General features: G+C 45.4%; 6 protein-coding genes across 6 annotated transcripts; 3 read left to right on the top strand and 3 right to left on the bottom strand.

The window, feature by feature from the left end:
* Positions 1-3,760: 3,760 nt before the first annotated feature.
* On the bottom strand, positions 3,761-4,476 carry F5891DRAFT_958101 (mitosis protein DIM1-domain-containing protein; the record flags this gene model as incomplete). The annotated part of the gene is made up of 6 exons (XM_041375535.1): positions 3,761-3,786; positions 3,838-3,907; positions 3,960-3,987; positions 4,051-4,098; positions 4,156-4,199; positions 4,264-4,476. 6 exons carry the CDS (start codon positions 4,474-4,476, stop codon positions 3,761-3,763), a joined length of 429 nt encoding a protein of 142 aa, XP_041222319.1.
* Positions 4,477-6,109: 1,633 nt separating this feature from the next.
* On the top strand, positions 6,110-8,528 carry F5891DRAFT_1051964 (glycoside hydrolase). The gene is made up of 17 exons (XM_041362515.1): positions 6,110-6,584; positions 6,634-6,688; positions 6,750-6,766; positions 6,811-6,857; positions 6,911-6,960; positions 7,017-7,041; positions 7,093-7,180; positions 7,231-7,275; positions 7,328-7,382; positions 7,435-7,450; positions 7,509-7,589; positions 7,644-7,708; positions 7,754-7,823; positions 7,890-7,937; positions 7,991-8,038; positions 8,090-8,180; positions 8,230-8,528. Exons 1-17 carry the CDS (start codon positions 6,377-6,379, stop codon positions 8,322-8,324), a joined length of 1,104 nt encoding a protein of 367 aa, XP_041222318.1. The 5' UTR covers positions 6,110-6,376; the 3' UTR covers positions 8,325-8,528.
* Positions 8,529-9,371: 843 nt separating this feature from the next.
* Positions 9,372-11,676, top strand: F5891DRAFT_573949 (glycoside hydrolase family 28 protein). The gene is made up of 17 exons (XM_041372329.1): positions 9,372-9,857; positions 9,906-9,960; positions 10,022-10,038; positions 10,083-10,129; positions 10,183-10,232; positions 10,287-10,311; positions 10,368-10,455; positions 10,506-10,550; positions 10,601-10,655; positions 10,708-10,723; positions 10,782-10,862; positions 10,917-10,981; positions 11,028-11,097; positions 11,158-11,205; positions 11,256-11,303; positions 11,355-11,445; positions 11,495-11,676. The coding sequence occupies exons 1-17, from the start codon at positions 9,650-9,652 to the stop codon at positions 11,590-11,592; spliced, it is 1,107 nt and encodes a 368-aa protein (XP_041222317.1). The 5' UTR covers positions 9,372-9,649; the 3' UTR covers positions 11,593-11,676.
* A 520-nt stretch (positions 11,677-12,196) lies between these two features.
* Positions 12,197-12,355, top strand: F5891DRAFT_906803 (uncharacterized protein; the record flags this gene model as incomplete). The annotated part of the gene is made up of 1 exon (XM_041373556.1): positions 12,197-12,355. A coding segment is annotated over one exon (159 nt), but the record flags the coding sequence as incomplete, so codon positions are not given.
* A 142-nt stretch (positions 12,356-12,497) lies between these two features.
* Positions 12,498-12,761, bottom strand: F5891DRAFT_932850 (uncharacterized protein; the record flags this gene model as incomplete). The annotated part of the gene is made up of 1 exon (XM_041373991.1): positions 12,498-12,761. A coding segment is annotated over one exon (264 nt), but the record flags the coding sequence as incomplete, so codon positions are not given.
* Positions 12,762-14,583: 1,822 nt separating this feature from the next.
* On the bottom strand, positions 14,584-14,889 carry F5891DRAFT_958214 (uncharacterized protein; the record flags this gene model as incomplete). The annotated part of the gene is made up of 1 exon (XM_041375550.1): positions 14,584-14,889. A coding segment is annotated over one exon (306 nt), but the record flags the coding sequence as incomplete, so codon positions are not given.
* Between the last annotated feature and the right edge of the window lie 6,060 nt (positions 14,890-20,949).

Here is a 20,949-nt window from a genome sequence, read left to right as displayed (position 1 = left end):
GATGGAGGACTCGGAAGGGAAGTAGCTCCGGGTTGCTTGACAAGCTGTAACTGCGTGAATATATGGTTCGAGCTTATCTGATAACGAAGGAAAATCGTGAGATAGTATTGCCTAATTTGCCAATCGGTGTTCCGTCTGATAGACGTGGAGATCCATAATGATTCCATTGCATCTCCCATCTGACGTGGACCACAGCATGTGTCCTCCCCGCTGTGGCGGCTGTTAACCTTCATTTCCGAGCCACCCTACTGCCAACCAATCCCCATGAATATGCGCCGCCAACTTTGCCAGCAAATTTTACTGCATGAATGTAAAACCGATGCGGTTTGATCATCTGGTATCTTTATCTTCAAGAATGAATTGGTAAAGTCTGAAATTATACAGTATAGATGACGTGGACTCGTATCCTAATATTCACTGCATGATTTATATCTCTCATCTGACGTGGACCATAACTACTGCCAGTGCATGTGTCCTCCTGTGTCCTCGCTGCGGCTCAAGTTGGGTGTACCTTCATTACCGAGCCACGCCGCCGTCGAGAGATTATAGGTGAATATGCAAAATTTTACTATTACTGCGTAAATTCCTAGACCTAACTCGAATTAGGGCCTCCTGTAGGTGACTTTTCGTCTGTAGCATCGAGGTTTCCGGATTCTATTTCCGTCATCGGACTACTCTGAAGATGTCTCACACGGTAAGTTGTTATTCGCCTTCCTCGACTACACGGCTCATTTGAGGCGTATTAATTACTGACAACAAGCTTGATCTATCACACGTTTTATCCAAGTGCATTTCATCTTGTAAAACACCAGAGAGTGATCCGTGTGTGTCGTGGTTACTGTTCCATTCGTACGCGGTTACACACACTCATGAATACACCTAGATAAGCAGCTGATTGCTTCTGATATCCTACTTTTCGGGATGGCGAAGCCATGTTGGTACATTCGGCCTCATTCAGGCTTTTTTTCATGAGATGTTCAATACAGCGGCCATATGACGGAGCTATATATTCCCATACGGGTACGACGAACAGCCATATCCCTGCATATATATTGCCTTCAGCCTCACCCTACCCTGCAGCCGTTGTTTTTCCGGTTCTTATGCCATCTCTTCACATACTTATTGACAATTTCCAGTTGTGTGGTCTCAGGCTTGCAGTTCATCGCGCACGCGCGCACTCTAAGGTTCGCACGGTAAAATGGAAGTTCGAGACTTCGTGTGTTCATCAGCGGTACGTCTTCAAAGCATTGCAGCACCATCGCAAGCAATCAGACAATGTTGTGTTACCACAGCCTTTTTTTTAGTCCCGTTAACCTTATCGCGTCCACGCGGCAGGTTAATTCTAGCTTGGCCCCTGCAGAAGCAGCACAAGTATTAATGTGAGATGTTGCGGCTCGTTCTAAGACGCAAAGGAGGACAAATATGATTGAGCCTTCACCCGTCTGCCTTCGTGACGAGATAAATGAGATAATCCGTGAGTAGCGGTCAGCAATATCTATAATAGCATTCAGCGCGACGCTTGTGCAGGGTGCTCGTTTGTGGGGCTCAAATTGACTGTACCAACAGGAAAACTATCGGATGCCCTTGCACTTTCAGACAACTTAATGGCTTCGTACATATGCCAGTAAGCGAACCAGATGGAAGAGAGTTTGACTTGGAGCTTCGCAAGGGCGGAGAACGTCGCAGACCAGTCTTGATGGACATGGAAAAGGAGCCTGGAAAACTTGAAATAAATTTCTATGAAAGTTGTAGAATCGAACGAAACTAGTACGACAGTATGTAGATAAACTGTAATCAGAAAAAGAGTACGAGAAAATCAGATCCAGTGCCCATTCGGGTCGTGTTTCATCGAGTTTAATTTTCTTTATACATTGTAGTCTAAATACAAGTCTAATTGGTTGATACTTTTGATCAGTGCGGGCTTTATACTTTGCCAATTTTAATGTGGCACTGGCACGCGCTCTGGGCGCTCTTGGCATGCTAAGTAATCTATGCGGAGATCTTAGTGCAGGCAGGCAATTCGCAGGTCTTCGCTTCTTCTCATTTTCCCGCCGTCGTACTAACGTTTATTTCTTTTTTGACTACCCTCTCCCCTTCTCCTCGAGTTCTACCTACTACGGGCCGTTACTTTTGCCACGAAGCAGAATGAGACCAATTAAAGCAGACGCAGAGCTTGACACGGACGACTCATCTCTGAATTGAAATTCTGGTCGGTTTGGGACGGGCCAAAAATCTGAGAGACGGTGGACCCGTCATCGGTACCTCCAAACGGAGTACGCAAGTCACTATGTGCGTCACTGTTTCTCGCACCTGCTCACTCTTTGCTGGCAATGGCTTAAAGGGCCTAAGCTTCCATGGACGCTGGGAGCCTGTTAAAAGCCCACGATGTCTCAAAACGTAGATGCTTCCCACTCATATAGTAACTATAATATATTCGATGCATCAATAGACCGTGTCATCTACCATCAATCAACCGCACAGTAAGCACATACCTTTGCCATCGGCATGCGCGAGATTCCGTTCAGGACACTGCGATAGGAATGGCAGCGCCGCAGCCTGCACAATCAAGAAGGATGCCAAATTGCCAATTGGTGATGGACGTAGAGAGAAGCCGGCGTGAAATCTGACAGGCAGCATCTGCTTGTGGCAGCGGAGACATTACCAACCAGGTAGCGCATAAAGGACTAAGGGCTGACGGATACAAAAAAGGCAGCGGGCGGATAAGGAGATGGGTAGGCAGAGTCGAGGCAAAGCATGAACATGCAGCATTTCCATTTCAATAATAATACTGGCAGTGTTCAAAATATCGAGAGGGGTTTTGTAAACCCCGTTGGCTGTCATCGTTTCCCAGACGGGCCAGTCCGCATTTCTGCAGAATGTCTGCGATATATCTTGAATCAAGAAGGATCGACCGTATTCCTCCCATATGACGGGTCTGACCAGGGCCGACTAGGTTTCTTGAGGTCAGGGGTTCATTTCATATTGAAGATTTTGTACGAGTTGACTCGGAGTAAGGGTGACCTCACAAGGCTATCAGTCATTTGCTGTAGCTCATTGTCATTGAGACGGGGCGTCCGAGCGAGCAGTTCTGGTGTTGAACAGGTAACGTCCGATTCCTTCAAGCGACTCTTTCTTGTGAAGTATGTGAAGCGTGCGTGATGGGACTGGCATCACAAAAACCCTGTAAACACACCAGGATTCACGATGGACAGCAGGCGCGTGCTCATCGTGTGTCGTCTGGTTATAGTAGAGGTAAGTTAGCAGCGAGGACCAAGGGTTCTGTGGTTGCTCCCTATAATAGATTCGTCTTGCCTCCTTGTCTGAATTTGTGAAACCTTCATAAGTACTGGATGCGTTAGACGCCCCAATCCCGAATGGTTTATTCGTTGTGGCTAGGGAAACTTGATTGTTGTATCGTTCCTAGCTATCCACACGCGTTCGCAAAAGGTCGATACTCGATGTGGTCCCTCAGATTGTACCTTGCCCTGCGCCTACACGTGCATTGCTGTATATGGAAGAAACGGCACCCCATACCACAGGCTGGTCCCTGAGTTCGTGCATCACATGTGGCGTTATGAGGGGCTAGGATAGAGTTTCTTCTTTGTTGTTCTCTGATAACAATAGTTGAGAGACAACAAGTTACTCATGAACATTGAATGACAGTAAAAAGCGGGAAACACACAGGTATACATCACGTTTGTTGTTATACATAATTTGGCACAAGTGCAGGGTAGATGACCGAAGAGGTACAAAGATAATTCTAATACCTGTAACGAGTGGAGTAATCTGAGGTGACATTAAGCCCGAGTACAATTATGATGATATTCAGATACAAACCTTTGGGAGATACGACAAGACCACGGCCCTTGGAGGCTCCGCGGTAAACAGTTTCGACGATATCAATCAGCTGGGATGAGATACATCAATAATGTGGACCTACTAAACAAATCATAACGTACCTCCTGTTTGTGGTTCATTGCCCAGTTTCTGTAGTAGCAGGCGATGCAATGTTTGAGATAGATCAATGTGCAGGGTGGATGCGCCACCTACATCTTGTTGTTGTTACCAGTTCCGAGATCAATCATGATATGCTTGTTACTGATTAGTACAGTGTTTCAGCTGCGTGTCTGATAAAATGAGGGCATCAAACCATACCGATAGAAGAACATGACGGTGCACGGATCGTATAACTCGTACATCTGTATCATTGTGCGACGATCGATAGTTAGCGCAGGTGGAACAAGACCTGTGAAACATACACACCTTGTTGAAATCCGGAACTTCAGTGATATCTACGAGGTAGATGACTGCAAAGTTCTGCACTTTCTCTGCGACAGAGTAGAGGGTCTCATCCATCGTCATGCATTGATGGTCCCAGTCGTGGCCAAAGCGGATCACAACGACACGGTCCTCTTCAGATTTGATGGCTTCATCGACGTGCCAGCCACTGGGTAGGTGTGGAAGGAAGTATGACATGGGTGAGGATATGGAAAGGTGACTTGGCGCCCGACGGCTAGGATACTACAAAATAATTTTTAATTAGACATATAATTTATCTTATGATATTGCATAATCTTCAACAATTGTCAACACCATCATCATGCAGCTGTGCATTGCATCGTAAAACCTGGACTTGTATCGATGCGTTGCGTTGGTCGTGTCGTCGACGTCAGTCGCAACGCACATGTTTGCTAGTTGTATTCATTGTTTTGAAACAACTTGAATGTGTATTTGTGCAACACAATTTTACTTCACTCCATCAACTCGGTGACTTCGCATTCATGCGTCATCTGGTATCATACAGCTTACTCTCCAAAGCTCGATTTCTCCCGCAATACCGAGTCTTGTGTTTGAGTAAGTTTTCAACGTACTTTGGGAATTCCAGACGACCCCAATGATTTCTCCCACCACTACCTTCCCAATTGCACTTTGTTTGCCATCGCCCACTGATTCCACGAGTCTCGTAGTTTCAGGTGTATGTGTTGCTGCTTCTTTTCTCAAATGGTACTTATTTCTCTGCAGATGTACTCACTTGTCTGCCTCCTTGCCTGTGTCATTGCTGCATTATTCCTTTCGTTGCCATTATTCACTGCTGTCAGGTTGCTCGCCGCTCTCTGTCGTGCTTCGCATTATCATCACGGTCCTGTATCGCGCTTTTGGGTCGCTGGTGGAAATAGTCGTAACAGTAGATTACAGCATAATTCGCGCGAATGCAATTGCCGATTTTGTCATACTGCCTGAAGTTCGGAAATGCGGTGTACCGTAAGTTCGTTCTTATACTCCTGGGATTGGTCTTGTTTGGCAGAAGCTCGCAGGCTGAATGGAAATAGTATCCCTAGCTACAATGTTACACTTGCCCGCGATCATCGTCTGGATACCATCATGAAGTAGTTGATGCTTGGCTGTCTTGTGCTCAAAATCCCGCCCTCTTTTAACGCCGGTTGCGATCAGTACATCCATGAAGGGCTCGTCGCATTGTGGCAACTACCATAGCTACTTCCATGCGTTGTCCCTTCAACCCTCAACACACCCTACCACACCTCTATCCGAGCACCGGTCTCTTCTTCCTGAAATCGCTGGTAACACGGATTGTTAGCCGGAAAGATATATTGCGAGAGCAATCCTGAGCTTACATCACTGCCATTAAATTGCTTCCACCTCGTTGTCTCCGGTAATCCTGCAGACAAGTTCTGCAGGCCTTCCACCTGCAGGGTCGCTGCGTTTCCAACTTCCATACAGTCCCACCGCGTCATACTTCAATGTCCCCGATCCGTTCAGAAAGGTTCAGACTTGGAGTAGACGAAGGTGGGCTCAGTAGCTGACATAATGGACACATTGACGGTTATGACGACGAAATACAGAAAATGATGAGTGGGCCTAATATTGACTGTCAGTCTGTCACATCTTCCATCAGGCCAGTTGCTACTGGAGACCAGCGACAATCAAAATTCCTGCAGTCTACACATTGCCGATATTCTCGCGGTTTGTTAGACCTGGTTTCGTTAGAGGACGAAACCTCTTCTGCGACTTGCCTCGCCTTAGGAACTCCCTAAGAGGCACGCGGTACATCAGCACCACGGACTCATCCTCAGACCGGTCATTTCAGACACCTCGTTAGAGGATGAATACTCTCACAAGCTGTTCGGTGCCGTGCAACGTGATTAATGGCTGGGAGTGGCAGGGGGTACAAGGCAAATGAATGTCATTTTTGCCGAGCTTGATCACTCCCGCCTTCCATAGCCTCTACGCTGCATACCGCCTAAGCAATAAACATAAGATCGGAAAATAGAGTTTGTGGGCAAGATCAATTTACCTTCACCGATGGTCGTATCCTCTGCCAGATTTAAGGCTAGGCTACTCGTTCACACTAATCAACATGTTTCCCTCGTTAGCTCTTGGTTTCCTCGTGACCGGCATTACTGCAGTCGCTGCAGCGAGCAGCATTGGCTGCGTCGGTACAATCGCATCCTTGGATGACGTTAGCAGCGCTATCCAATGCACGACAGTGAATATTGATACGTTCACCGTCCCTGGTGGAAAAACATTCGAACTGCAGCTGCTGGACGGTACCACTGTCAACGTTTGTGAGCGTGATCCGATACTTCGCTTTGCTCATCCCTGACTCTTTTTTAGTGGGCGAGATTCAGTTTGGAAATTTGAGCTGGGCTGGTCCTCTATTCCGGGTGATGTGAGTGCAGGCACTACTGCTTCAAGTGGCTCGGAGAATCTGATCAAGGCCGTCTTGACAGAGGGAATGACATTACTTGTACGTGTGTTATTTGAAGTCGTGGCAATCCTTAACGTTCTTAGTCAATGGAAACAACCAGAGGTGGGATGGCGGAGGACCTTTTTACTGGGTAAATACGCTGGTTCACTCGCGAGGATCTCGCTTCATGTTACACTAATACAGGACGGTCAAGGCTCCAATGGTGGTGTCACAAAACCACGCCCAATGATGCAGTAAGCTCATTAGTTACTGTTGTACTACGTTCTTTTTTAAATCTTACGTCTACCAGAATATCGATCTCGGGCACCTTGAACGTATGCGCTCGAATCGCCCCCAGCCGTTAGATTGCTAATCTGTTTATGCAGGACGTCTATGTCGTAAACTCTCCCGCCCACGTCTTTTCGATCACAAATCCAGGACCTCTCACTATCTCTGGCGCCACTGTCGATGATTGTGGGTAGTTGCATGTTATCAGCGGTGTCTCATTTTGACGTCAAGAACAGCGCAGGGTAACTATCCCAACTCGCGTAGCGGAAACGCTGCTGCTGGTAAGTGACGCGTTCATTTAGCGGGCGGTTTTTGAACTTACCGGCCGAAAAGGACACAACACCGACGGCTTTGATGTTGGCGGTAGTGATATACTAATTCAAAATTGGTTCGTCTTTCCTCTAGTTACTCGATCGACTCAGACACTTACGGACATTCAGCACTGTCCTCAACCAGGTCCGTTTGACAGTTGAGCTTCCACCTCCCTTCGCCTACAAGGTATTTGTTTTTGCAGGACGATTGTTTAGCTATCAGCAGGGGAACAAACATCACATTTGCCGACAACTACTGTGAATATGGTCACGGTATCTCCATTGTGAGCCACTTCATCAATTTTGTGAACCAAATTATTGAAATATTTGTTGTCTAGGGCTCCATCTCCTCAAATGTCGTCGTCTCCGACATCGCGATCATCGGAAACCATGTTGTTAGCAGGTGACTAGGCACAAGGGCGAATTAGAGTTGTACTGACACGAGTAGCTTATACTCGTTCCGTATCAAGACCGATACATCTGCGACAAACAGTATAGTGAAGAGTGTTACGTATAGCGTGAGTGGTTTTGATGACGATGACGATGACGATGACGATGACGATCCTGGACTGAATATTTTGTAGGACAATATTGCAACCAACTGTACCGATTTTGGCGTTCTGATCACCCAGGTACGTGTGTTTTACCACGGTCTCCCGTCGTCAATCATATAACACATCTACAGAGCTATCCCTCCAACCTGGGTACCCCGGGCAACGGGGCCACTATCTCTGTATGTGTTCTTTCAGTTTTACGTCGGCAAGGGTTTCACGGGTTGTCTCAGGATATCAACTTTAACTACGGCACCACTTCCTTGACGGCCGACAGCGGTGCTTACAGGGTTGCAGTGAACTGTGGAAGTGGATCGTGCACAGGTACACGAGTTACAGTTCCTGTCAGTCCATTTCTGACGTACGATGATAGGTGACTGGGATTGGTCTGGTTTGCAGACGAGTGGTGGTAAAGCTGGATCTATCATCAATAATAATCTCATTACTGGATTCGTTGATACACAGTGAGGTGATCCACCATGTGTTGATACATAGACTTGCTATTAATTCTCCTGTCGTACTTACTTGTTGGAACCATATAGTAATTAACCACGTCACTCAACCTAGACGAGTTAGACTAGACTCACCTTACTCGAAGTTGTTCTGGTGCCTAGCTTCAAACAACATAATGCGGATAATCGTGTTATATGCTCTTTTTCTCACACATTTTTGTTACGCTGTTGTCTGTGATATTATTATTATTATTATTATTATTATTATGGATAAAACTGCTTGCACCAAGTCGATGGTAGCGAGAAAGAAAGAGCAATCATTTCAACCTACATAGACCTTCAAGTGTTCTATGCACGTGCTCATGCATGCATGCCCTCGCACTTACGTAGAACATCGACAGTCTTACGTGAAAAGTTTACGGTCTGGCGTTAAGTGTCACTAACGCCCGGGCCGAAATGGGGGCACTGATAGTTCAACAAACACTTCCCACACCGCGTCTTGCTTGCAATTTTGACGCGCACGACGTGCCTTGACATTTCAAAATCTATCTATGACAGTCCCCAGTCGATTTCGTGCTGCCGTTCCAACCTTCCAGACGGTCCCCGCCACCATGTCTGCTTCCCTTGGGGTCGTTCCACCTCGCGGACCACACCGGTGGCACTGCTCGCTTAGGTAAGCTCCATGGGCCGTCAATGTCCTGCTGGTCAGTCCCACCTCATCCCAAAACGCAGTGAATTTCCAGAGGCTGCAAACGGATCCGGGAGCCACCTTCTATTTCAGGTGACGTTGGCCATTGGTGGTAGAATTTTGAATTTTGAATTTTGAATGTTATATTTGGCCATCTACGCTCACATTGCTCAAACGGCACGTGGGCCATAATATTGACTGTCAGTCTGTCACATCTTCCATCAGGCCAGTTACTACTGGAGACCAGCGACAATCAAATTGCTGCAGTCTACACATTTCCGATATTCTTGCGGTCTCTTGGACCTGGTTTCGTTAGAGGACGAAACCCATCTCTGAGATTTGTGTCTCCTTAGGAACTCCATAAGAGGCACGCGGTACACCAGCACCACGGACTCATCGATAGAGGATGAATACTCTCGCAAGCTGTTCTGTGCCGTGCAGTGATGAGTGGCAGGGGGTACTAGGCTACAAAATACCATTCTTGCCGAGCTGACCACTCCCGCTTTCCATAGCCTACGCTGCCTACCGCCTAGACAACGAACCCCACACATAAGACCGGCAAATAGAGCTTGCGTGCAAGATCAATTTGCCTTCACCGATAGCCGTATCCTCTGCCAGATTTAAGGTTAGGCTAATCGCTCACATCCATCATCATGTTTCCCTCGTTAGCTCTTGGTTTCCTCGTGGCCGGCATTACTGCAGTCGCTGCGGCCAGCGGCAGTGGCTGCATCGGTACAATCTCATCATTGGACGATGTTAGCAGTGCTATCCAATGCACGACAGTGAATATTAATGCGTTCACCGTCCCTGGTGGAAAAACATTCGAATTGCAGCTGCTGGACGGTACCACTGTCAACGTTTGTGAGCGTGATCTGATGCTTCGCTTTACGTATTCCTGATTCTCTTTAGTGGGCGAGATTCAGTTCGGAAATTTGAGCTGGGCTGGTCCCCTATTCCGGGTGATGTGAGTGCAGGCGCTACTACTTCAAGTGGCTCGGAGAACCTGATCAAGGCCGTCTTAACAGGGGGAATGACGTTACTTGTATGTGTGTTATTTGAAGTCGTGGCAAACCCTAACGTTCTCAGTCAATGGAAACAACCAGAGGTGGGATGGCGGAGGACCTTTTTACTGGGTAAATATGCTGGTTCGCTTGCGAGGATTTCGCTTCATGTTACATTGATACAGGACGGTCAAGGTTCCAGTAATGGTGTCGCAAGACCACTCCCAATGATGCAGTAAGCTGATTAGTCACTGTTGTACTACATTCTTTTTAATCTTGGGTCTGCCAGAATATCAATCTCGGGCACCTTGAACGTATGCGCTCTAATCGCCCCAGCCGTTCCAGACAGATCGCTAATCTATTTATGCAGGATGTTTATGTTGTAAACTCTCCCGCCCACGTCTTTTCGATCATAAATCCAGGACCTCTCACTATCTCTGGTGTCACTATCGATAATTGTGTGTAGTTGCATGTTGTTAGCAGTGTCTCATTTTGACATCAAAAACAGTGCAGGGTAACTATCCCAACTCGCGAAGCGGACGCGCCGCTGCTGGTAAGTGACGTGTTCATCTATCGGACAGTTTTGAACTTGCCTGCGGAAAGCACACAACACCGACGGCTTTGATGTTGGCGGTAGTGATATACTTATTCAAAATTGGTTTGTCTATCCTCTAGTTACTCAGTCGACTCAGAAACTTACGGACATTCAGCACTGTCCTCAATCAGGTCCGTCTGACGATTGAGCTTCCATGTCCCTTCGCCTACAAGGTATTTGTTTTTGCAGGACGATTGTTTAGCTATCAAAAGGGGAACAAACATCACATTTGCCGACAACTACTGTGAATATGGTCACGGTATCTCCATTGTGAACCACTTCATCAATTTTGCGAACCAAATTATTGAAATATTTCTCGTCTAGGGCTCCATCTCGTCAAATACCGTCGTCTCCGACATCGCGATCATCGGAAACCACGTTGTTAGCAGGTGACTACAGCACAAGGGTGAATGAGAGTTGTACTGACACGAGTAGCGCATACTCGTTCCGTATCAAGACCGATACATCTGCGACAAACAGTATGGTGAAGAATGTTACGTATAGCGTGAGTGGTTTTGATGACAATGACGATGATGATGATGATCCTGGACTGAATATTCTGTAGGACAATATTGCAACAAACTGTACCTATTTTGGTGTTTTGATCACCCAGGTACGTGTGTACCACGCTCTCCCGTCGTCAATCATATGACATATCTACAGAGCTATCCCTCCAACATGGGGACCCCGGGCAACGGGGCCACTATCTCTGTATGTGTTCTTTCAGGTTTACGTGAACAAGGGTTTCATGGGTTGTTCCAGGATATTAACTTCAACCATGGCACCACTTCCTTGACGGCCAACAGCGGTACTTACAGGGTTGCAGTGAACTGTGGAAGTGGATCGTGCACAGGTACACGAGTTACAGTTTCTCTCAGTCCATTTCTGACATACGATGATAGGTGACTGGGATTGGTCTGGTTTGCAGACGAGTGGCGGTAAATCTGGATCCATCATTAACAATAATCTCATTACTGGATTCGTTGACACAGTGAGGTGACCCATTTTGTGTTGATATATACATTCGCTACTACTTCTCCTGTCGTTCTTGCTTGTTGGAACTATATAGGAATTCACCACGTCACTCAACCTAGACTCATATTGAGTTAGACTAGACTCACCTCACCCGAAGTTGTTCTAGTGACCTGATGCTTAGCTTCCTTGTAGTCACAAAACATATACAGTACACTTTTTCATAACGCATAACGTCGGGACCCCTCCCAGGCTATGCATTATCCAGGCTCCTTCCGCTGGTTTGAGTGTGGAGGGGCAGAATCGGATCACGTGCTACAACAAAAATTCAAACCCAGCCCAACTTTAATTCCCCTCACACTCTCACCAGCGGCTGGAAGATAACATTTGTCAACAGCGTCAGCCACAGGCAGAACATGAATTTTATTTGCTAAGACCGAACGTAGGGTTAGATATACTGCAATATATTTCAAGTACTTTTGTCAAATACAATGCCGGTTATATTCTAAGGCTATAGTAACAATCAAATGGCCGCACACGCACCTTCTCCTAATCAAGATGCTTCTAACAATCAGCAGATACCATCAATAACTGACATTCGGTCACACTCTCTCGAAAAATTCGGTATCAAGCCTTGTCTGTGGCAGCTCAAAGTGGCCCAGGCTCTGCTCAAAGGCGACAGCGATGTTATATGCACAGCGGGCACTGGAATGGGGAAAACACTTGGATTCTGGTTACCTTTGCTGTTCCATGACGGTGGCATTCAAATCATTGTCACTCCTCTCAAAGTCCATTGATAAACCCCTCGAGATCTATTGCGTCAACCTGATCCCAATAACTGTCATCAACGGACATTTGCACACTGCTTGCGCTGTCATGTGCTTCTCCATCTCCTTTCTTGCATACAATCAGTGGCAGCTTGCGATCTTCACCAAGTAATCCCCCCAGTAAGTTCCACAATGCAGGTGCGCTAGTTTCCATCTCCCAGGCCATCTCCTCGATGCTGAAGTCCTCCAGCTGCTTGGTAGTTGCACTGGATGCACCAAAATGCCAACCTGCATGCTCAGATGAGATTTTCCGTATATCGGCAATGTATTGTTCATGAACGAGCTTGCACACGGAGTTTGTGAATGTGTCTTCCTTGGAAGGATGTTGCAGAAATGCTGCTAGTATGTCGGGTGAGTGTGCTACCAAATCTCACACAACATGATGATTATTGAACTGTTGGCAAGTGAGTAATGAGAGGATAAATTGTGATGCTGTGATGCTATTTCTTTCAAAGATGTTGATGATTTCTTCTACTACATGCTGCATAGTATGAGCACGGAAGCATTTAATTAGTATAACCGGTGTTGTATTTGACAAAAGTACTCGAAATATATTGCAGTATATCTAACCCTACGTTCGGTCTTAGCAAATAAAATTCACGTTCTGCCTGTGGCTGACGCTGTTGACAAATGTTATCTTCCAGCTGCTGGTGAGAGTGTGAGGGGAATTAAAGTTGGGCTGGGTTTGAATTTTTGTTGTAGCACGTGATCCAATTCTGCCCCTCCACACTTGAACCAGCAGATGGGAAGGAGCCTGTGCATTATCACCCCTTATGCATAACCAAGTTGTGTGACATATGTGACACATTGTGATGCCATGTGACCTCCCTCAAGAGTGTGACAGCTGAGAGCAGTACAGAACATATCATTTTCTATTTACTGAAGTATGAATCTATTGTTGTCTGCTTTGCTCCGCAAAATTCCTCTCTGCGCACACAAGCCCTAAATGCCTGCAGCCGTTTTGAGAGATCAAATGAGAGCTTGAGTTCACCAAATTGAAGGCAAGCATCTTCAAGTTGCTGGCACAGTGTGAAAACTTGCGTGAAAGTGTACTCTGGCGTCAGGTTTTCGTCTTTGTCGCCATCCTCACTATCTTTTTTCGAGTCATGACATTATGAGGTTTGGCTGAGATAGCGGGTACATCTTTATTCATTGCTGCTTGTAGGGAGCTGGCTTCTCCCATGGTTTGTGGGTCTTATTGGGCATGCGAGAGGAGAACAAAGACAAATTTTGACACCACTATGCACTTTAGATAGTCTAAACTACATTAGTATAGGTGCTGACAGTGATCAATGCTGACCCGAACATGACCTGATGTGTTACCAAGGCTCCTCATAATGCATAAATCAGCCCAGAGGATTATGCATTTTGCATGCATATTGCCTGCATCCCACAATGGGACCCACCCAAAGGTGATGCGTTATGAAAATTATGCATTATGAGGCCATGCATTATGATAAAGTGTACTGTAGCTGCATGCAGATATCGTGTTATACACTCTTTTTTCACACATTTCTGTTACACTGTCGTTTATGATATACATACACTTACAACCATGGAGAAAGTCAAACATACCTACCATTTTTGGAGATGACTGGATCCTCTGTGTCAGAGATGAAGGCAAATGGAAGCACCTCGAGTGTGAGGTAGTAGGAAGAGAAAAAAATCAGGAGCACAGCACAACCAAAAAACTACCAGACACTGAGAAAAGGGAAGTGGTGGATGGGTGAAAACAAAAGGCAGTGCACATAGGGCTGGCCACCATAACTGTATACAGTTATGGCCATACAATTTATGGCAGGCTTACAGGTACTACCTGTACCATACTGTATGTCATCACCACATCATGGCAATTCAATGCATTATACAGTGTAATTACAAGTAATGTGTTGTACATTAACAAGTGTAGTTATAAGGCACAAGTAAATGCATTAATCAGGTGTAACCACAAGACACTGGGGCTCACCAGGATAATGCATCACATTACCCATGACTTGTTGACCAGTCATATGTTTCAGACATGTAGAGATACGTGGCACTTTTCCTCGAGTGATGACATCACTCGAGGAAAAGTGCCACATGTCTCCATACCATGTGATGTTTCAGTGGGACAGTCTTTCTCGCGTGAGATGTTTTTTGTGATTTGCAGAATAATATGCCGAACAATTCCAAATTCAGATAGTAGTAATACATCAAAGAGGAGCCTGTAGCTCTGGTATACAAAGATCAGGAAGAGCCAATGCCAATGGGTCAGAAGACACCTCACAGGTGATGACAGTAAGATGCTGTGCCCAAGAAGCCTCGAACTTAGAGCCAAGGTTATGACATATCTGAGCCTGGCGAGTGGCATAGGCAACTACCCCTTCCTTTTTAGCCCCCAAGAGAGTGCACAAATGAGCTATATTGTCCCACCAGAGTGCATGCCATTGGAGAAATTGGAGAACATGGCGCATTTCTTCCTGCAGCAACTCGACTTCTTCCTTCCACCGCATCATCCTAGCACGAGCTTTGCACCACTTGACCCAAAGACCTATTTGTTGAGAGCTGATCCATCAGAGTGATCCGTCAGAGCATCCGAACCGGTATCAGTCTAATATTGCATCTGTCATTGCACATCACTTACCTAGTTACAATTATTTTCCTTCTTTCTCTCTCTCTCTCTCTCTATATATATATATCACATATTACAGTGACCTATTTCCGTATAATACGAGGGAACGGACGTGCATAATATCCCATATGATACGGGCCAGCGGACCATGGGCCCATGATAAAAATATCCTCGACTATGACGGATGGGCCGAGAGGCAAATTATTCCCGATGGAGGTGGGTGGGCCCATGCAGGGGATATATAGAGTAGATGAGTGGGCCGATGTACATGAATATTAGGTAGACGGGTGGGCCGAGGTAGTTGGATATTATGCAGATGGGTGTATTAAGGTAGATGTGTATGAGATAGATGAGTAGGTACTTGTTATCACATTCACGGGTGGGCCCAGACACATATTAAATTAGACAGGTGGGCCGAGGGTATTATACAATATTGTATTATACGGGTGGGCCCAGACACATATTAATTAGACCGGTGGGCCAAGGGTGTTGTATGGGATGTTGTATTAGATGGGTGGGCCGAGGGTGGTATAAAATATAGATGGGTGGGCCCATGTGTATCATAATTGTAAACACGATGGAGCTGAGGTAGTTGTACATCAACCAAATCAGAGGAGGTAATAAAATCAAAGTTACCAAGTTCCTGGAGCAGCAGGTGATCTCCTGACATGGCCTTTGATGGTGCACAGGTTGTCTTGCAAAATTTGGAATCCGGGGTGCAAAGCTTGTGTTACCCTATGAGAAGCCAAGTTCCGATTACCAACCTTTGGGTCAACCATACTCAGAGGAGGTAATAAATCAAAGTTCCCGAGTTCCTGGAGCAGCAGGTGATCTCCTGACATGGCCTTTGATGGTGCACAGGTTGTCTTGCAGAATTTGGAATCCAGGGTGTGAAGCTTGTGTTGCCCTATGAGATGCCAAGTTCCGACCACCCAAATTTGGGTCAACCGTACCGACTTCCAAGTTCCAGGACCCGGGAGTCGACAAATGAATATCTGATAACCAGCACACTTCCAATCAGGTAGTATTTCATTGAGCAATGAATCATCCAAGGGGTCTCTTATCAGACTCGGTAGTCAATATAGGCAAATGATAATGAAAACATGAAAGTTGTTATTATGCTATTTTTCAAACCCAAGACCCTGAAACCCATTGTTCAACATGTCCATTTTTCACTCACTGCACAAATCACCAAGTTTCGAGTGCCAAAGCGTGAAACTTGAAACCCAGTGTGCAACATGTCCATTTTTCATGTACATTACACAATTCATTGAATTCCGAGTGCCAAGTGCCGAAACCCGAACCCCAAGACCCGAAAATATGTATGCAACATTTCAATTTTTCACTTGTTGCACAAATCACTGAGTTTCAAGTGCGGAAACCTGAAACTCAAAACCGGGCGTGCAACATGTCCATTGTTCAATTATATTACACAAGTCATTAAGTTCCGAGCTCCGAGGGCCGAAACCTGAACCACGAGACCCGAAAATATGTACACAACATGTCCATTTTTCACTCATTGCATAAATCACTGAGTTTTGAGTGCTGAAACCCGAAACTCGAAACCCGGTGTGCAACATGTTGATTTTTCATTTACATCACACAAATCATTGAGTTCCGAGGTCCGAGGTCCGAGACCCGAACCCCGAACCCCGAAAATATGTGCACAACATGTCCATTTTTTACTTGTTGCACAAATCACTGAGTTTCAAGTGCCAAAACCCAAAACTCGAAACCCGGCATGCAACATGTCCATTGTTCAATTATATTACGCAAGTCATTGAGTTCCGAGCTCCGAGGGCCGAAACCCGAACCCCGAACCCTGAAAATATGTACACAACATGTCCATTTTTCACTCATTGCACAAATCACCGAGTTTTGAGTGCTGAAACCCAAAACTTGAAACCTGGCATGCAACATGTTGATTTTTCATTTACATTACACAAATCATCAAGTTCCGAGTGCCAAGGGCCGAGACCCGAAGCCCAAGACCCGAAAATATGTATGCAACATTTCCATTTTTCACTTGTTGCACAAATCACCGAGTTTCAAGTGCTGAAACCTGAAACTCAAAACCGGGTGTGCAACATGTCCATTGTTCAATTATATTACACAAGTCATTGAGTTCCGAGTTCCAAGGGCCGAAACCCGAACCCCAAGACCCGAAAATATGTGCACAACATGTCCATTTTTCACTCACTGTACAAATCACTGAGTTTTGAGTGCTGAAACCCGAAACTCGAAACCTGGCTTGCAACATGTTGATTTTTCATGTACATTACTCAAATCATCGAGTTCCGAGTGCTGAGGGCCGAGACCCAAAGCCCGAAACCCAAAATCATGTACACAACATGTCCATTTTTCACTCATTTCACAAATCACCAAGTGTCGAGTGTCAAAACCTGAAACCCGGTACTTCAAATGGACACAAATTGTATTTGTATGTATTATCCATTGGTGTAGGGCTCAAATAACCTGGGAATTGTATTTGTCAGTACTCGGTACTTGGGACTTGGGACTTGGTACTTGGTACTTGGCACTCAGTGATCGGTGGTCAGTGGTTGGTACTTGGGACTCGGTACTCGGTACTCGGTTCTCGGTTCTCGGTACTCGGGACTTGGGACTCGAGACTCGGGACTCGGGACTCGGGACTCGGGACTCGGGACTCGGGACTCGGGACTCGGGACTCGGGACTCGGGACTCGGGACTCGGGACTCGGGACTCGGGACTCGGGACTCGGGACTCGGGACTTGGTACTCGGTCCTCGGCACTCGGTGATTGGTGGTCAGTGGTTGGTACTCGAGACTCGGTAGTCAATATAGGCAAATGATAATGAAAAATGACAGTTGTAGTCCATGTCAAGGTGAGTGATTTGGTAGTCTTTCCTTGTCATTCAGCAAAACATCAGCAATAATGAAAAAATGAAAGTTGTTATTATGCTTAACTTCCTTACCAAAGGTTGTAGTCCAAGTCCAGGTGAGTGTAGTGGTAGTCTTTTCTTGTCAATTGGTTATCTTGTTACTCATTACGCAGTACTTGGTACATGGTAATTGGTACTCAGTATTTGGTTTTGATACTCGGTATCTGGGAATCAGTAGTCAGCTTAATCAAGGTTGTAGTCCGAGTCTAGGTGAGTTTATTTGTAGTCTTTTCTCGTCCATTGGTTACCATGTGACCAAGATATAAGCTAAAGAAATCCAAAACATCAATAATGACAAATGAAATACATGTGTGCAGTAAGTGAGTCTAAAGATAAAGAATGAATATTAATAGCGAGACTTGCACATTATGTCGAGATATCCAACATGACAAGCCTGTGATGTGATCAGAGACCTGGAATAACACCCATATACATCCATTATAATAGCTTAAAAGCTTAGAAATATTCATGAAGGATTGATGTAATGATAGGCAAAATGATGTGTGGAGAGTGACAGTAGACATCTTTTATACAAAGTCACATTTATATATGATTCAGGCCAAAAATATCATTATAAATATGTAGGATAGATTGTAAACTACCCAAGGAACCCATACTGCCTACTGCCCTGAGGGTAGGGGGTGGGTAGAAGGGATATAGTGAAAATATGAGTTGACCCAGCATTAAAGTCCTACCACTGCTCAACTAACCATTTTCGATGCTTTGGGTCTTTGAAGTTTCCCACACTCAATTTCTTACCCATTTCACTTCCTCAGTACTCAATTCTTGGTTGATTTGTCTGTAAATTTATGTCTATGATACTTAAGATATTTGAAATGTACCCCAGGTTTCTGATTATGAAGATTCAATGTTTTGAAGGCATGGGCCCCTTATCAGGCAAAATGGCAAGTATGCACACTAGCTCACAAACTCCAGCCTATTGTGAGCTGATCTTGGTCATAAGAAGCAAGAATATAAGCTATGCTCATTATATATTAAAAGGTTGGATCATGGATGCAAGGGCAAGATACTGAAAATTGTGAAAAAATGTCACAAGTGCAATTGTCTATGCTTTGTTCCTGGAGAAGGATCCTGTGTGTCCTGGGCTGGTTATATGATATATCTACTCCGAATATGCTCAGGAATAGACTCCCTACAGTCCTTGAGGTCCAGCTTTACAGGGAAAAACCCCCAGCGGGTGAACCACCAGAAGAGGGGGAGGTACACTATACAATAAAGGATTACCCTATGGTCCTGAGCTCCTGATACATTGTTTCTATTGTTGAATAGATGATTGAGATATAATTCCAAAGTTCGTTCACCTAGAAATGAACACATAGGAACATATTTTGTATTTTTATGTATATATGCAATATCCATTTAAGCACCAAGTCTCAACTACCGATTACCAAGTCCCGACACTTGATAGTTGATAGTCAGTATTTGAGCTCCGAGTGCCAATATTGCCTACCAATATCTCAGTCAAATGATAACCAAACCAAGACCCAAGTTCCAAACCTGACTACCGAATACCAAGTATCAGTACTCGGGACTCAGGACTATTGGCTGGAGTACCCAACTATTGATTCCCAGGTACCGAGAATTAGAACCAAGTACCAAGTACCTGACTACTGATTCTCGGGTACCAAGTATCAGAACCAAGTACCAAGTACCCGACTACTGATTTGAAGTACCGGGTTTCAGGTTTCGGCACTCGACACTTGGTGATTTGTGCAATGAGTAGATGGGCATGTGGCATACATGTTTTTGGGCTTCGGGTTTTAGGATTCTGCCCTTGGCACTCAATGATCTGTGTAATGTAAATGAACAATGAACATGTTGCACACCGGGTTTCGAGTTTCGGGTTTCAGCACTTGAAACTCGGTGATTTGTGCAACAAGTGAAAAATGGAAATGTTGCATACATATTTTCAGGTCTTGGGGTTCGGGTTTCGGCCCTCGGCACTCGGAACTCAATGAATTGTGTAATGTACATGAAAAATGGACATGTTGCACACCGGGTTTCAAGTTTCACGCTTTGGCACTCGAAACTCGGTGATTTGTGCAGTGAGTGAAAAATGGACATGTTGTGTACATATTTTCGGGTCTCAGGCTTTGGGTCTCAGCCCTCGGCACTCGGAACTCGATGATTTGTGTGATATAAATGAAAAATCAACATGTTGCACACTGGGTTTCAAGTTTCACGCTTTGGCAGAACTCGACATTGTTGATTTAGATATCACCCAAAACCTGAACACCCGAATGTCAAATTTTCAGTGCCGAACCCCCAACCCTGACTGCCGGGTGCCGGGTGCCGAGTCCCGAAGTCAGGAACTCAGGATTTGACATTTGAGATGAACGAAATTTTTCAGACATGTTTGAATTAATCTACGTATATCTATAAACATTTCACTAACCCCTGAACCCTGAAAGATATTTTTGTTGTCTTACATACCAAATTCCGAGTTCCGAGTTCCGGGACCCCCGGACCCCCGAAACCCGGCAGTCCACAATTTCGGAGTTCGGGGGTTGGTAAAATGTGTATGGATATATGAAGGGTTGGTTTAAACATTTTAAAAGATGTCTCATATCAAATGTCAAGTCCCAAGTTTCGATTTCCGGGTTTCAAGAGTGCTGAGTCCCGAAGTCCGGAGTCCCGAAACCTGGAGTCCCGAAACCCGGAAATCAAAACTTGGGACTTGACATTTGATATGAGACATCTTTCAGAAATGTTTCAATCAACCTTTCATATATCCATGCACATTTTACCAACCCCTGAACCCTGAAATTGTGGACTGCCAGGTCTCGGGGTTTGGGGGTCCCGGAACTCGGAACTTGGGAAATTTGGGGAGATCAATAAAATTTGATTTACCCATGTTTAAAATATATTTTTGTTCTACATACCGAGTTCCGAGTTCCAGACCCCCGAACCCCGAGACCCGGCAGTCTCGGGGTTCGGGGGTCCCGGCACTCGGAACTTGGGGAGATTTGGGGAGATCAATAAAATTTGATTTACAATTGAGTTGAT

Source organism: Suillus fuscotomentosus (genome assembly GCF_016647785.1).
Source record: "Suillus fuscotomentosus strain FC203 chromosome Unknown F5891scaffold_52, whole genome shotgun sequence".
NCBI lineage: Eukaryota > Fungi > Basidiomycota > Agaricomycetes > Boletales > Suillaceae > Suillus > Suillus fuscotomentosus.
Note: the sequence above shows the minus strand (reverse complement) of the source record. Positions and strands in the feature narration are given on the sequence as shown.

Excerpts from the sequence above, each read along its gene's own strand:
- F5891DRAFT_1051964 (XM_041362515.1), top strand. The coding sequence starts at position 6,377 with ATGTTTCCCTCGTTAGCTCTTGGTTTCCTCGTGACCGGCATTACTGCA. Across the intron at positions 6,585-6,633 it reads CGGTACCACTGTCAACGTTT|TGGGCGAGATTCAGTTTGGA; the intron begins GTGAGCGTGATC and ends ACTCTTTTTTAG. Across the intron at positions 7,276-7,327 it reads TAGCGGAAACGCTGCTGCTG|GACACAACACCGACGGCTTT; the intron begins GTAAGTGACGCG and ends CCGGCCGAAAAG.
- F5891DRAFT_573949 (XM_041372329.1), top strand. The coding sequence starts at position 9,650 with ATGTTTCCCTCGTTAGCTCTTGGTTTCCTCGTGGCCGGCATTACTGCA. Across the intron at positions 10,312-10,367 it reads CAATCTCGGGCACCTTGAAC|GATGTTTATGTTGTAAACTC; the intron begins GTATGCGCTCTA and ends CTATTTATGCAG. Across the intron at positions 10,456-10,505 it reads TGGTGTCACTATCGATAATT|TGCAGGGTAACTATCCCAAC; the intron begins GTGTGTAGTTGC and ends CATCAAAAACAG.